This window comes from Macrosteles quadrilineatus, unplaced genomic scaffold, assembly GCF_028750875.1.
Source record: "Macrosteles quadrilineatus isolate MER2022 unplaced genomic scaffold, UCM_ALF_1.0 Scaffold_6__1_contigs__length_79288215, whole genome shotgun sequence".
Lineage (NCBI taxonomy): Eukaryota > Metazoa > Arthropoda > Insecta > Hemiptera > Cicadellidae > Macrosteles > Macrosteles quadrilineatus.
Window position 1 is genome coordinate 62802412 of NW_026542599.1, and position 13924 is coordinate 62816335.

The 13924-nt window shown below is 33.1% G+C and overlaps 1 protein-coding gene across 6 annotated transcripts in view; it reads left to right on the plus strand.

Annotated features, from left to right (window-relative positions):
* Window positions 1-13628, plus strand: part of LOC128996302 (myosin-IIIb-like) — a 127414-nt gene extending 113786 nt beyond the window's left edge. For 3 of the 6 annotated variants that reach the window (XM_054421539.1, XM_054421540.1, XM_054421536.1), the window contains 12 exons: window positions 349-614; window positions 2000-2185; window positions 2873-2970; window positions 3556-3721; window positions 4400-4784; window positions 5160-5248; window positions 5687-5782; window positions 7380-7478; window positions 8045-8121; window positions 8863-8943; window positions 10436-10534; window positions 12170-13628. In XM_054421539.1, the coding sequence (XP_054277514.1) occupies window positions 349-614; window positions 2000-2185; window positions 2873-2970; window positions 3556-3721; window positions 4400-4784; window positions 5160-5248; window positions 5687-5782; window positions 7380-7478; window positions 8045-8121; window positions 8863-8943; window positions 10436-10534; window positions 12170-12314 (1787 nt within the window). In that variant the 3' untranslated portion in view covers window positions 12315-13628. Of the gene's footprint in view, window positions 1-348; window positions 615-1999; window positions 2186-2872; window positions 2971-3555; window positions 3722-4399; window positions 4785-5159; window positions 5249-5686; window positions 5783-7379; window positions 7479-8044; window positions 8122-8862; window positions 8944-10435; window positions 10535-11410; window positions 11491-12169 lie in introns of all 6 variants that reach the window. The other 3 variants (XM_054421542.1, XM_054421537.1, XM_054421541.1) reach the window with 3 other exon arrangements.
* Window positions 13629-13924: the final 296 nt, after the last annotated feature.

Genomic DNA, 13924 nt, shown 5'->3' on the forward strand with positions numbered 1-13924 from the left:
TCTTCATTACACTTATTCCTTATTTTGTCATACAAGTTAGACCTTTTACAGTACCAAGTACAGATGAGGTATTTTTAACATTAGGTACATGGAAAGTTCCCTTTAGAAAGGAATTATGACTTTAAAAGGCAATTTATGACATAATGGATAGTTTTGCGCAAGGTTTTTGTCATGACGAACATTTTAAGTACTGTATATGGTTTATGAGGGGGGGCTTGTAGTTTTCTCAAAACTTCATGGTTACTTTGGGATTTATATATGGATACACACAAAAAAATAAAATAAAATGTTCTGTATTCACACTAATTTATAAAGGTTGAACTTTTACTAAACGATTTTCCTTTCCAGAAAAGTTCCATGCGAATATCAAAAGTAAACTGTACATTCGGCCGAAATCGAATGCATTGTGTTTTGCCATCCAACACTTTGCCGGCCGGGTGGTCTACCAAGCCGAGGGATTCCTGGACAAGAACCGCCACTTCCTGGCTCCAGAGGTCATACAACTGCTGAGGACTTCCGTAGTGGACACTGTTAGATACTTGTTCCAGTGTCCAATCACCAAAACAGGCAACTTGTTCTCGGCCAGTCCTGTCCCCACACCTTTGGGAACTAGGGTGAGAGTCAGATTGTAATTCAACTTTACTGTTTAAGATACCGGTAGTTCTTTTCTTTTTCTTTAGGTCTAAATTATAGATACAGTTTAATCAAATGAACCATAATAATGAAAAACGAGGATTGAAACGAAAATGTTCCCAAAAAATATCCAACTTGAAAAATGGCAAGACTTTACATAGAAGAAGCTATGACTAAACCTGTGATTAGTCACTGCCCAACTTGCAGGAGATCAGTTATTAAGTCGAAGGTTGTAACAGCGTAGAGTGGTCCGTGCGGGGAGACGTTCTGCTGCAGATGCGGCCGGGAAGTACTGGACTGTCAGCTGACCTGTCAAGCTGCTCGGAAAAAGACTACGTATCTAGCCGCATGCTTGGCTAGAAGAAAACTGCTAAAACTTTACTCTACACTTAAATTCATCCGATGTGCATCTTTGTTTTGAAATATTAATTATATGATATGATATATCAACTTCAGGTCTTGTAATTCGAAATACATAATATCTAATACTGTGCTTTTAAGACTAACAATTAATCTAAGCATTAGACTAGTGCTCAAAGTAGTTCTAATACCATCAAATACAGCATAATAAAACGAATTAGTGTAATAAATGTTTTTAGTAAGATTCTAAATTTTATAGTCGTTTAATGTTGAAACGTTCCTTTTTAGTTTGTTATGACCACAGCTGTTTCATGCTTCAAATGGAGCACATCATCAGGTCAGAAGAATGTCAAGTAGTCTTCATTGAATATTCCTCGTACTGGAGTTTGTCAAAAGTTTAATAATAAATAGGTGACAAAACACATAACGTGGAAACACGAAAATACGGCGCCAGCTGAGCATGAGTCGCGACTTTCATGTGTCGTCAACGTTGACCCCCTACCGCTACTCCCATGTTATCCTTACCTTGTTCCATTGTTGTCTGTTTATTGAGTATTGAATAGCAGTGTTGTTGATGATGTTGGATTCGAATGATAATTTTTCGTTTAATATATTCTGTGGTTGTTCTTTGACGCCTTGTAGGTTTCAAACTCCTCAACTGTATCAATGTATCGTCCTTTATTGCAGAGTTGTACTATCTCTAAATTATTGTCAATATCTGTGTACTTATGGTTGGAAGAAATTAGGTGGTTTGCGTACGCTGATTTGGAATTTTTCTTCAGTATATGTTCTTTGAACCTGATAGAAAAAGCTTTCCACCATTTAGTTGTGATAAAACACTTTTATTGACTGGGCCAAACCAGCTGGACTTTGTCAGTCATAAAGCTGAGATCATCTAATTCCGTTTTACACTCACTTTGCTTTGATATTTAGTTTAAAATACATTCAAATTATGTCGCTGTTTTGGTAGTGATTTAGTGACTTAGACATGTTAATTTTACTACAGGAGTCCAATCGCTGTGCCAGTGTGATGGCCTTACAGTCCCAGTCCAGAGCTCAACAGACAGCTGCTACTTATTTCCGCTACTCCCTGATGGAACTGCTGCAGAAGATGGTTGCTGGTGTGCCACAGTTTGTGCGATGTATCAAACCCAACGACTCCAAGTCTCCTCGAATGTTTGATCCTACAAAGGTATGAATCTACATTATTCTGAGAGTGATTAGGAAACTTTATATTAGTAACTTGTTAAAAGTTACCTACTGTTCAAATAAGGTTAAGTCGTAATTTTTCTTTATATTTTAAAAAAGTGGCTTAGTTTTTCTTTAAAAGCTTTGCATCTTCATCACAAATATTAAGTCTGTTTTGCTGTATGCAAGTTAGACATGGAAAGTTACAAGTTTAATTATGTCCCAGCTACAAGCGTTCATCAATAGGTGTCTTTGCCGTATCATGAACATTCATTGGCCTGAGATCATCGCAAAGGAAGATTTATGAAGAGAAGCAGGTCAAATTCAGGTTAAAATTTGAGAGAGGTAGTGGAGGTGGCTGGAACATACTCTGAGGAAGCCAAACAGAACCATTGAGAAAGAGGCCCTAGATTGGAAACTGCAAGGTGTCAGAAGAAGAGGTCGACCCTAAGAAACCTGAAGGAGGACCATTATTAAAGAAGCGAAAGAGGTTAACAAGACTTGAGGAGAAGTGAAGGCACTTGCTGGAGACAGGGACAGATGGAAAGCTCTTCTGGAAGCCCTATGCTCTCATAGGAGATAAAAGGAAATAAGTCAAGTAGTTTTTTCCTTGATAGCATGCAAGTCATGAAACTTAAGCGCATCTATTTACTTTGTCAATGAAATGTCCAATTTCCTATTAATTTTTCAGGTTGTTCGACAGCTGAGGTATACTGGTGTTCTTGAAACAATTAGGATTCGGCAACATGGTTTTTCACATAGAATACCGTTTGCAGAGTTTCTCAAAAGGTAAAGCTTTCCATTGTCGTTTTGCCTAAAATTGGTTTCAGAAACAATCTGAAAATATGACATTGCTAGTTCAGTTAAAACAGTACTTATTTATTTTGACAGTACTTATTCAGTCAAAATGTACTGAATATAAAGACACTCACTGATCATTATACAGTAATAAGTACAATAATCTTTTGTACTTTGGACTAAGAGGACTAATTTCATATTTCTGTATCCAAATAGCTATTGCAGCCATTTAACTTAGAGGGTAGAGCTGGTAGAGGATGACCGACTGTGAAACCAATAAAGCAGTGTCATTCTGGTACGGCTACTTAAAATTTATTAGTTCAGTTAATCCTTGCATTGCAACTTACTGGCTAATCCTTTGGTTTGCTTGATACATTCCACGACAGGCTTTTGAAGCCCATGTGGATTGTGGACCGGCGAATACAAGGGTAAAAGAAACCAACAACACCTCTTAAAGAAAATAATTGTATACATTTTCTGTAGTGCAAGTAGGCTACCTACTTCAAAAAATTGATCAAGTCTGTTGATTTCAAATGATTTAACTCGACAGTTATCATTGCTGTTTTTGTCACACAGGTATTGCTTCTTGGCATTCGGGTTTGATGAAAGAGTGTTGGCCACACGTGACAACTGCCGTCTGATGCTGGTCAGACTGAAGATGGACGGCTGGGCCCTCGGAAAAACCAAAGTGTTCCTTAAGTACTACCACATAGAGTATCTTTCAAAACTGTATGAAGATCAGGTGAGGATAGGCTTTATGATCTCAAAATCTTTTGTACAAAACCCTGACCAAACCTACTACAAGAATTTAAATTCTGTTTCTGCTTCAACGTCTATGGAATATTGAAACAAGTTTTATTTTTCAATATCGTTAAATTAATTAATTAATTTAGATGTAGCATATTGTTGCCAAATATTTGTTTTACTTTGCAGACCTCACTTTGTAACATTAGAAATTAAAGATACTCATCTCACTAAATATTAAAATTATTTGCTGGGTGGTTTAAGAAAAAACAAGATATTAAAAAAATTATCTTTAGGCTACTGGTAGGTTTCTTTTTAGAAAATGATTTTATTTTTTTTCAACCTCAACCTCCTGTCACATAGACATAGCAAATACAGTAATCAGCAACAAGTAAAAGAGGTGAATGCAGTGATGAGACATATATATTTATATATATTTCCGCCTCGTCTGGCGTTGGAAAAACATAAATGTCTGGCGTTGCTTGACATAGTACTTTTCCTCTGGCCCACTTTGTTTCGTTTAAATGGCTTCTAAATATAGTCAAGCTTAGCAGTGAGCTTTGCCAGTAGCCCATTTCTGGCAAATTGTCAAGCCTATTCACACCAAAAACTGGCATTTCTGTCTGTCTTTCTGCTTTATTACAACTTGAATACTAACATAATTTCTTGATTCTAGGTCCGTAAAATTATTCTAGTCCAAAGCTGTATCCGGAGGTGGCTGGCGCGCAGCAAGTACCACAAGGTGAGATGGGAGATGGCCACAAGTGTTCTAACCCTGCAACGCTACGTGCGCGGTTGGATTGCGCGGAACCGACTGCAAACTCTCAAAAACAAGGAGGAAAACCGAAAAAACATCGCTAAGAACAAAGCCGGGAGGAAACAGAAGGTTGAGAAGGAGAAGTACATTTCTGAAAAGGATAGAGATATGTCGAGTAAACAGGTGCAGGAGTCACAAACCCCAGTGTCAGAACTGGGAACTCCCTGGGGCAACGTGAAGATGAGGAGGAAATTCTTCTCGGAACTCGAGGATAAAGATGAAGCGGCTACTATAATACAGAGTCGTAAGTTGAAATGTCATTGATGTGTTTATTGTCCACATATGCTGATTTTAAAAAATGTTGGCTATTACAAAAAAAATTGAAAATTGGTTGTTTACTACACAGATTGTGACATTGATAGGTTGAAAGCCCACTGGGATTTCTTTAGGAAATATGCACTCTTCAGCCTTTATGTCGAATCTTATTCAAAAAATAAATGTTATCATTGTAAAAAATTTACAATAACTAAATTATATTTTAATTTTGTGTCATCTTTTATATCACAAAAAATACTAATACCATTTGTAAAATAAATATCTACCATTTTATATGAGTTTTCATTTGTTTAATTTTTTATTTCATTTCATTCTTGCCAGTGATAGCTCTTGTAATTTACAGATTTCAGAGGTTATACTGTTAGGAGACATTGGGCACCAGAGGTGGCTAAAAGAATACACAGTGATGAGAATGCAAAGAAGAAACCTGAAGTAAGTAATTAAGTATTTGTAGTTTATTAATAAACGTACTTGTCAAGCATTTTTTTAAAGAAATCATATTTACCTAAAATAGGCGTGAAAGTTTGTTTGCAATAACGTTCTGGAATATATGCAAATTTTCCTCTACTGTGTATTTCTTATGAGATAGTGGTCTTAATTGTAATTCAGTTCTACCTAGACACACATATAAAGGGGCATGGTTGGTCAAGTGAACGCAGAACCTATCTGCTCAAGATATGGATCTGAACCCTGCCAAGGGCCAACGGCTTTTACTTAGCTGGTAATTCTTTGACTCGGATTTCAAATTCCATCCTAAGCTTATTGTTCACCTACTTATCAAATACAAATTTATTCAGCTCTCAAATTAGGAAAACCATATCTAACTCTGCCTTTTTCAATGCTTTTGATACCTAAACATGTTGTTCTCAGAAGGCAGTTTCACAAGTGCAAGGCGCCATGCCTGTATCTCCTGTCAGACAAAAGCCTACAGATAGACAACATCAGCTGATAATTCTGTCTCAAGATGTAAGTTTTATATTTCAGCAATATCAAAGTAGTGAAAACATTACTGTACTAGACCTTTTGATTTAGGTTCTTGAGGTTATTTCCTTTTTCAGAGGATTGATAAGCATTGTTAGGCATATTGTTTGGGTATGAACAATGAATGCAAACCCTTTAAGAAGCGAAGCATAATGCCTTTGTTAAACATTCATTCTGGGAATATTTTAATTTCTGATAGTTCTCGCGGCGGCTGCTAGGTAGCGATAGCACTACTATTGCGAGTGGCGGGGCCAAGTCAGCTAACTGAGTGAGAGAGAGTGAGATAAAGAATGAGCTTAGAGAGACATAGAGAGATAGAGTAGCGCGGTCATTTCGTAGCTTATTTCGGCGGCAAACATTCAGTCCGAGTATTCTCCATAAGCATTTACTCTAATGAAGTGAAAATAAAAACTATCAAGATGGCTTAGTTGTTCAGTAAAAAACTAAAATTTTAAACAAAAATATTCTTCTTTTTTGTACAAGCAGGCCTTGGTTAGAGTGGTTTTCACGGCAAGTAATTGTACATTTTTACCCCTTGGTATTTAAACTGTGTTGAGTGGCTGTATACAGGGTGAGGCAGTGAAACGGCATGATTTTGAAAAATTACAAATGATTCATTTAGAAAAAAATTGTAGTTGTTTTAACAGAAATTCTAAGTACATGAGTGGAAATTAATGTTTCATTTTGAAATAATTATTTTTTTAATTCAGTGTCAGTAAAATGGTGTATTTGGTTTTGCACACATAGTTTAATTATGAATTTAAATCAGCCCATGACATGTTTATGCGTTTTTATAACGTCTGCGATCATTTTATAGCGCTTTGTCATGCTAGCAGTGGCTTCAAAGTTATTCGCCCAAAGGAGGTTAGCTTTCCTTTATGGCACGGAAGCCCGCGGCGATAGACTGAACTCACAACGGAAAGTGCGCTGAGTACAAACTATAATATCCACGTTTTTGTAATATGCCTTTACAGGAAACGCGCGTTGTGCACTCGTCCAATGCTCCTTGGCTACGGAAATTTCCACTTGTCTAGACGCCTATGGTAATTTCCCCCGTATTCTAATAGCCCCCGATTCCTTGTCAGCTGGTATCACCCTGTTCATAATAATTATCAATTATATCAATTATTTAGGGGACACCACTATGTGCGTATTTTATCCCAAATATGAGTGAAGGATGAGTGGCGTGATCTTTTAGTCTTGTTAGTGACTAAGGCCGACATGTTCCTTAGACATAGCTGTTAATTAATAGCCTAACTAAAGGGACCTACAGTTTATAGTGGAATCCTAAACCATATGCTTTAGATTGGTCTGATTATCTTTAGAATGTACAATAGACCTGAAGATCAGATATTATTTTGAAGAGTGACATATATTTTCTTTTACTTGCCAAATGACAAGTGTAACTTCTATTGCATGAAATGATTGAAATGACATGATCTTGATCTTGTAGATTCAAAATGCTTTTGATCAAGCACATTCCTTATTACTTAAGATAGTGTACTTGTCATCAGAAAGGATGTATTGTCATTATAGCTAAAGACTTTGTGGATTTGTTTCAAATTTGCTTTATTTTCCGAAGGTACATATGAAAAACCAAGATGCCCACAAATACCTGCGGAACAATAAGCAAGGTATCAATCTGAACAAGATTGAAGAAGCAAAACGTATTTATGGTCAGGTGAGCAAAATATTTTGTTAACTTTATGGGACAATCCATATCAACTGTCGAGTAGCTGATTGATTTTAGTTTTAATTTTTTATAATAAACTAGCTACGTCTAATTTTAAGTGTATTATGAAGAACAAGGGGAACTCTAAAATTTTTTGCCAGGCTGAGGATCCCATCTCAAACTATATCATGGTTATAATTCAGATGAAATTTCACAAAAAATATGTCTAATGTACACTTTGTTGGGTATGGTAAAGAAGTACAATAGGGATAGCGCTTTATGCAAAAGGTTGGTCAGTATTATTTATTTTTTTTTTATTTTAGTGTAATACACGTAGCCTAAATTATAATTTATAATTCTTAATTCTTAACATAAATTTGTCAAAAAATTGTCTTAACTTTTACAAAATCTTTAATGAATTCGTAGTTTTATTTTACACCAGGAAAGTAATTTGGTTTTATGCATCAGAAATGACAATAAAGGATTATTAATGTTCTGGGATTATATTTTAGTTGCAGTATTTAGCCTATGATTAAGGCCAAATCATAACGTTACTATTTATTTATATTTTTCAGAAATCCGTTGTTCACGAAGTTGCCAAAAAACATGGTGCAAGTTCCTACTACCAACAAGTACAAGATGAAATGAATAGGTAAGATAGATATATAAACAATTTGTATGGGTTTTATTTTTAGTTTAAATGATTATTAGATTCTTGATTTGTAAACTGAAATATCATCAGCTTAGATTTATAACAGTTTTAACAACCATAAAGAGAACTTAAAATATAATACATACTATTAAATTGACTTAGTAAATTTGTTGAACCAACATGATATGCTTGATGATTCAAAATTATAAAAGTGTTTAATAGACAGTAAAAGTAAAAAAAGTCTTAAAGACACCGCACCGCAGGTAAAGGTAGTATTGTTATTCAATATATATTTGATTTTAAAGTTTAGCCTCAGTAAATCACAAAATGTTCCTCCAAGGAATTAAATATTGTAATAAAAGGTAATCACTTTACCGGGGTTCTTATAACACATTCTAAATTGTGAGGGTGGTCCGTAAATTTAGATCTTCATCGAGTTTCTGAGTGAGTTAGTTCAACTCTGAGACCAACATTGCGTTCCTTACTCCATCCACTTAGTCTCTTTGTAGTATTTAAATTAGGACAAACAATCCAAATCATTTTTCCTGTTGTTAAGTTGGTAAATGGTTTCAAGTAGAAACAAAATTTATTAATCTCACTTACACATTACTACCAGCACAAAAACAATATTAGTGTCTTTCAAGTAGGTAAACGATTACAAACATCCTTATTTGCTATCGTGTTGGTATAAGTCGCAAAAATTATTAGTTGCTATCGTGTTGGTACAACTGTGGGTTACAGTTCATCGCCAGACTCGTCAGATGAGATCTCAGCATGGGATTTGCCGATTATTAGGCTGGAAAACCAGCTTCGCCCCCTCAGGTACAAGTCGAGAAAGTTACCCGCTCTATTTGTTCGCTTTGTTTGCTCCACTTGTTTTTTTTTTTGTGTTACCATTTTGTGAGCTTCACCTTACTAATTCCCAACATATTGAATAGTAGGTTAATGTTGCATTGATCCCCAGTAGTTACAATATTCTTATTGTAATAAAATGTAGAAATATGAGTAGAAATTCTCTCAATAAGGTAACAATCTCTCCAAAATTATATCTTCCATGAGACCATCCTATAAATGTGTATTTTTATAAAGTATACTTACTTTAGTTTAGGCATCAGTGTCATATTAGTGACGTCTTTGTTTGGTGGAAAGTCATGCATAATCAGTCTTAAAGACGCTTCAGAAAAATATTTCCTTATTTTTATTTATTACTACAATATTATCATACAACATGTTAAAGCTATTGAATCTTTTATCCACCCAAATTTAAACTTGATGATATTGGAATTATGCCCTACAACTAAACTATATAGTCAAATTAGTGACAATCAAATTTGAGAAGTGGTGACCATAATGAGAGCTTAAGTATTGGTGGATGTAAAAGACATTCTTTCCTGGATTATCAATGAAAGTTGAACAACATCAACTTATTTTAAACAGTATTGTTGTTTCATTGAACAATTGTCTGGGTTATAGTGCTCCTAAAAATATATTTAAAAAATATATGTCACACCTATATAATAAATAAAGCTTAAAGGAAAACTGACATTCTCAAAACTGTTTTAAAGATGTAAGATTTTGTTGTATTGTGGTAGATTAAATAAGTAACGAAAACCGTAAATAGTCATATTTATCAGCAAAAATATGTATATTTTGATTATGGTTGATGTCTAATCTTTATTTATGTAAATGTATTGCCCTGCTTTATTATAATTGAAGTATGTTGTGTGTGGTATTAGATGAGATTAAATCTAGTACTAGTGTTTTAAGTTTTTTTTTATGTTTTACTTTTAGCACAAAACTTATTATATTTTGAAAGAGGGGCTTTCTTATCACAATTGGAATGAAAATATAAAATTGTATCTGGATAAGTCTCAATATCAACACTAAACTGTCAAGGCAAACAGGACTAAGGAATTTTTGTTCCATATATTTTAAACTTACAAACAGAAATGTTACAAAAAGATATTAAAAAATCGCAAACATTTTTATATGCTGCAATTAAGTAATTAAATCTTTGACTTCTTAAACTCATTTTAATTTAATTGAAGCGTAACTGTAAAAAGAATGAATAATAATTCCTAACATACGGAAATCTCAGACCTGACTATTGAAATACAGATAACGAATAAGTTAAGATTTTACAGGAACCAATTGACGTTCGACCAAAGTCTAGAGTCTAGTTTTTCACCATGATCCCCACATTTTTTAATAAAAATGTTATTTCGCTCAGATTTTTTAAGTGTTAAAAGATTAGAGTCCACTTTGTCATAGAGTTAAATTATTACCCTTCTTTAGTCAGTTTTTTGGTTTTCAGACCAAGAATGGTAACGTTAAGTATAGAAGCAGAGAGGAAAGACCTCATGAACGTCGGACGCAATCATATGAACTGGCACAGCCCACCTGTTACACCAAAGTAAGTACTGCACTTTAATTAAATACTTCATAAAATTGTGCTTGGCAATTTATTTAATCTAAGTGTAATATATCAATCTTGTTAAAATATTACCCACTCCTTAACAGGTAGAGTATTTTGGTTTTCATAGTCCATTTACCTATTTTCTCGCTCAGTAAAAAAAAGTTTACAGTAAGTTCTCTGAAAACGACATGGTTACTTTATACTTAGTTTACTCAACTTAGACTCTTATCTCGGATTCATCGTTGCATCTTACATTTTCATTGATCAAACTACTCAATATTCTTCTAGCTATGAAATACCCTCTATAATTTGCTTATATTTGAAGTAATAACTGGTTATATTAATAATAGACTTGATCCCAGAGGTTATGTTTGAATGTTAGAGTTTTTCCCACTGTACTCAGTTTACATGTGGATAAAAGATGGATTAATTGATTGATGGATCACCTTATACCAAGAGTCAAATAGATTCATTTAATGTAAATTTGCGTTTTTTTTTTAGTTAAATTAATAATTTATGCTAAAAACCACAAACAAGCAAAAGTATCCAACCAAAATTAAAAGATTTTTGCCTCTCATTCAAATCTTTCACCTCAATAATAAAGGGTTTAAACTTAAAAATGTCCACAAATAAATTATAATAATTATTCACACAAGAAAGATATATTAAATCATTCAATTTCAACAGCAATAATGTTCAAACTGTAATTTTTATTCTTTTAAAGACTCTCCAAACAAAATTAACTTTCAAAATGACAAGCCCAAGAACTTTTAAAATGTTGAACCCGCAACGGAGGGAAAAATACAAATACGTTCAGTAAAAAATAAAAAGAATGACTGAACCCAATTTAGGTGATGTGATTATTTTTGTTAGGTGGGGCAAACAACAACATCCCAAACAATAGAAACATTCAACCACTAAGAAGAGTTATCTAATAGAATCTAAACTTGCAAGTGAGTAAACAGTAAGGTAAGGTGGGTTTTATGAGGTGGATTTAAAGTAGGTGGCAGTAATTTAAAACCGGTTTATATTTAATTAAATTGAAATTGAAAAGTAGAGATTCATTTCATAATACCTTTAATTGTCCAGAGATAGTTCTATCAAGGATGTGAATAAATGTTATCTTAAATATTTGTCTGTATTTGTGTTTCTATTTGGTGTGTTTGTATAGAAACATGCATTTGAACAATTCGTGTGCTGTTTAATCAATAAATAACCTGACTCCTCCAAAATAATAATTAATTGTTATAATTTGTTTCCACCAATAATGTTTTCTTTGCCACGAACCAACTGAAGCCTTATTTTAGAATATTGATTCCCCACTTTTAAGAGGTTACGTCTCATTTCATAATCCTTTTAGGAATTTCAATTTGGATATGAAAATCATAAGCCTGGTTATTTTTTACCTGATTAAATTCTTATCTTCTTGACTTCATTTAAGGAAGATAAATTCCATCTAACACATGTTTTACTTTTCTCCCGTTTGCAGCTTTTTAAAATTTTCAATTGTAAGAAATCTAATTTTCTCCAAACAAAATTTTAACTCTGGTGTAGTGACGAAAAAGTGTGATTTTTTGAAAATTCTATCAATAAATGGTGATGTTTTTTACTACTGAGTCAACACTGTTTCAGACCTACCCCAGTGTCAGAGGATGTTAACGGACCTTACGACTTCAGGCAACTGTTACGCCCTACGGAGCATCCTCCGACAGAATCTCTCCGTAAACGCTTCAGTGCCAGGTGTCAAAACCAATCCCCAAATGTCAAAGTCTCGTAAATACTACTGTAAACCCGCCTCGTCAAAGACTTACGAAACCAAAGATTTCTTACCCTAGTGTTACACAAAGTTTCCTATTTAGTTTTATGTTTTGGGTTACCTGGAATTTAGGATATATTATAGTTTTTAACTAAGTACTTTCATTAATAGTACAAAATATGTTTTATTTTTATTAAATATCTACAGACAGAGTATCTATCTGTTAAGGCTAATATGAAAATTAAAGCGTACAATTGGGAAGCATGGGTGGGTATACGAGGGCACATTGCACCCTTAAAACTTTGTGATAATAATTTTTACCCAAACAAAAATAAAAATTATTAACATTTTTATGTTTAAATTTTGTACATTCATAGACTACTTGATATCATCTATAGGTCATTTTTTACTTCATATTTTTTGCCAATAACTGCCTAAATCTATCCATGTATTTAAAAAAAAATGGGGAAACCTATCGAAATCTGTAAGCTATTTATTGCAAATCGGTAGTTTAAACTATGGCAGTTAGGGACAGAAGTTGATATAAATTCCCGATGTGAATAATTGTATTTTGTACCTTAATATGTAGGATACTGACTGCTGCTTAAGGGACCAATAAAGAAACAACTCAAGTCAAATCAAATACTTGCAGAGCTTTTATTATTTTTAATAACAAATTCACCTTATTTTAAATTTTAACTTTTCATGTATGTATGACTCAACTTTGATGTTAATGTATATTTCCCAATAACAGAGTGTAGAAGTTTTATTCTGCAGTATAAATAGTTTCCATTGCAATTTAATTAAATACTAAATACTTTTGCATTTAATCAGATTTTAACAAAATACGATACAAAAATCTTGTGTTTAAATTTCCAAAATGAACTTAAACTTAAAATTTATTTGAAAAAGGTTTTGTTATATAATTTTTTCAATATGCTAATTGTGTATGTTTTATGATAGTTATAAACTTGTATTGTAATCAAAGCAAAAATGTTGTAACAATGTATATATTCATGATATAAAATCCTGTTAGTTATTTACTGTACTTTAAAAAAAAATCAAAGGAAAGTGTGATCTTTACTCTCTCTAATGACAGTTATCTTTAAAATGTTCTAAAATATTAATCTTTGTACAGTTACATGAAGAACCATAGTAAAATATCTATGCTTAGTGCTTATGGATAAAGGACCAAATTAATAAAACTTGGACCCTAATAATATTGTACCAATTAATAAATGTAAAATCCCTGTGAAATTCCAGGTAGCCTTTATGAAGTATGTTGATAAAGTTGATTGTTATTATTTTTAGAGTTTATTAAATATGTGTTTTGAATCAAGTGTTTCTCTCACATAATTCCTTTACGACAGTAAGGATAAAAAGAAACAAAAAGAGGAGATTCAGAGATTGCAGCTTTTTATGCATTTAAATGGTTTCGCTCCAGACTTTCAATGTTTTAAAAAGTAAATATCAGTACAAGAAGTTTGTAACTAATTTTAAAATTTGAATTATTGTAAAATTTTAATAATGCCAAATTCTGCAAAATTGATGAAAAATAAATATGTCATTCAATACAATTTAAATTCAAAGCAAATCAAATTATGTATCTAAGCAAACAGTTAGAGTAAAAT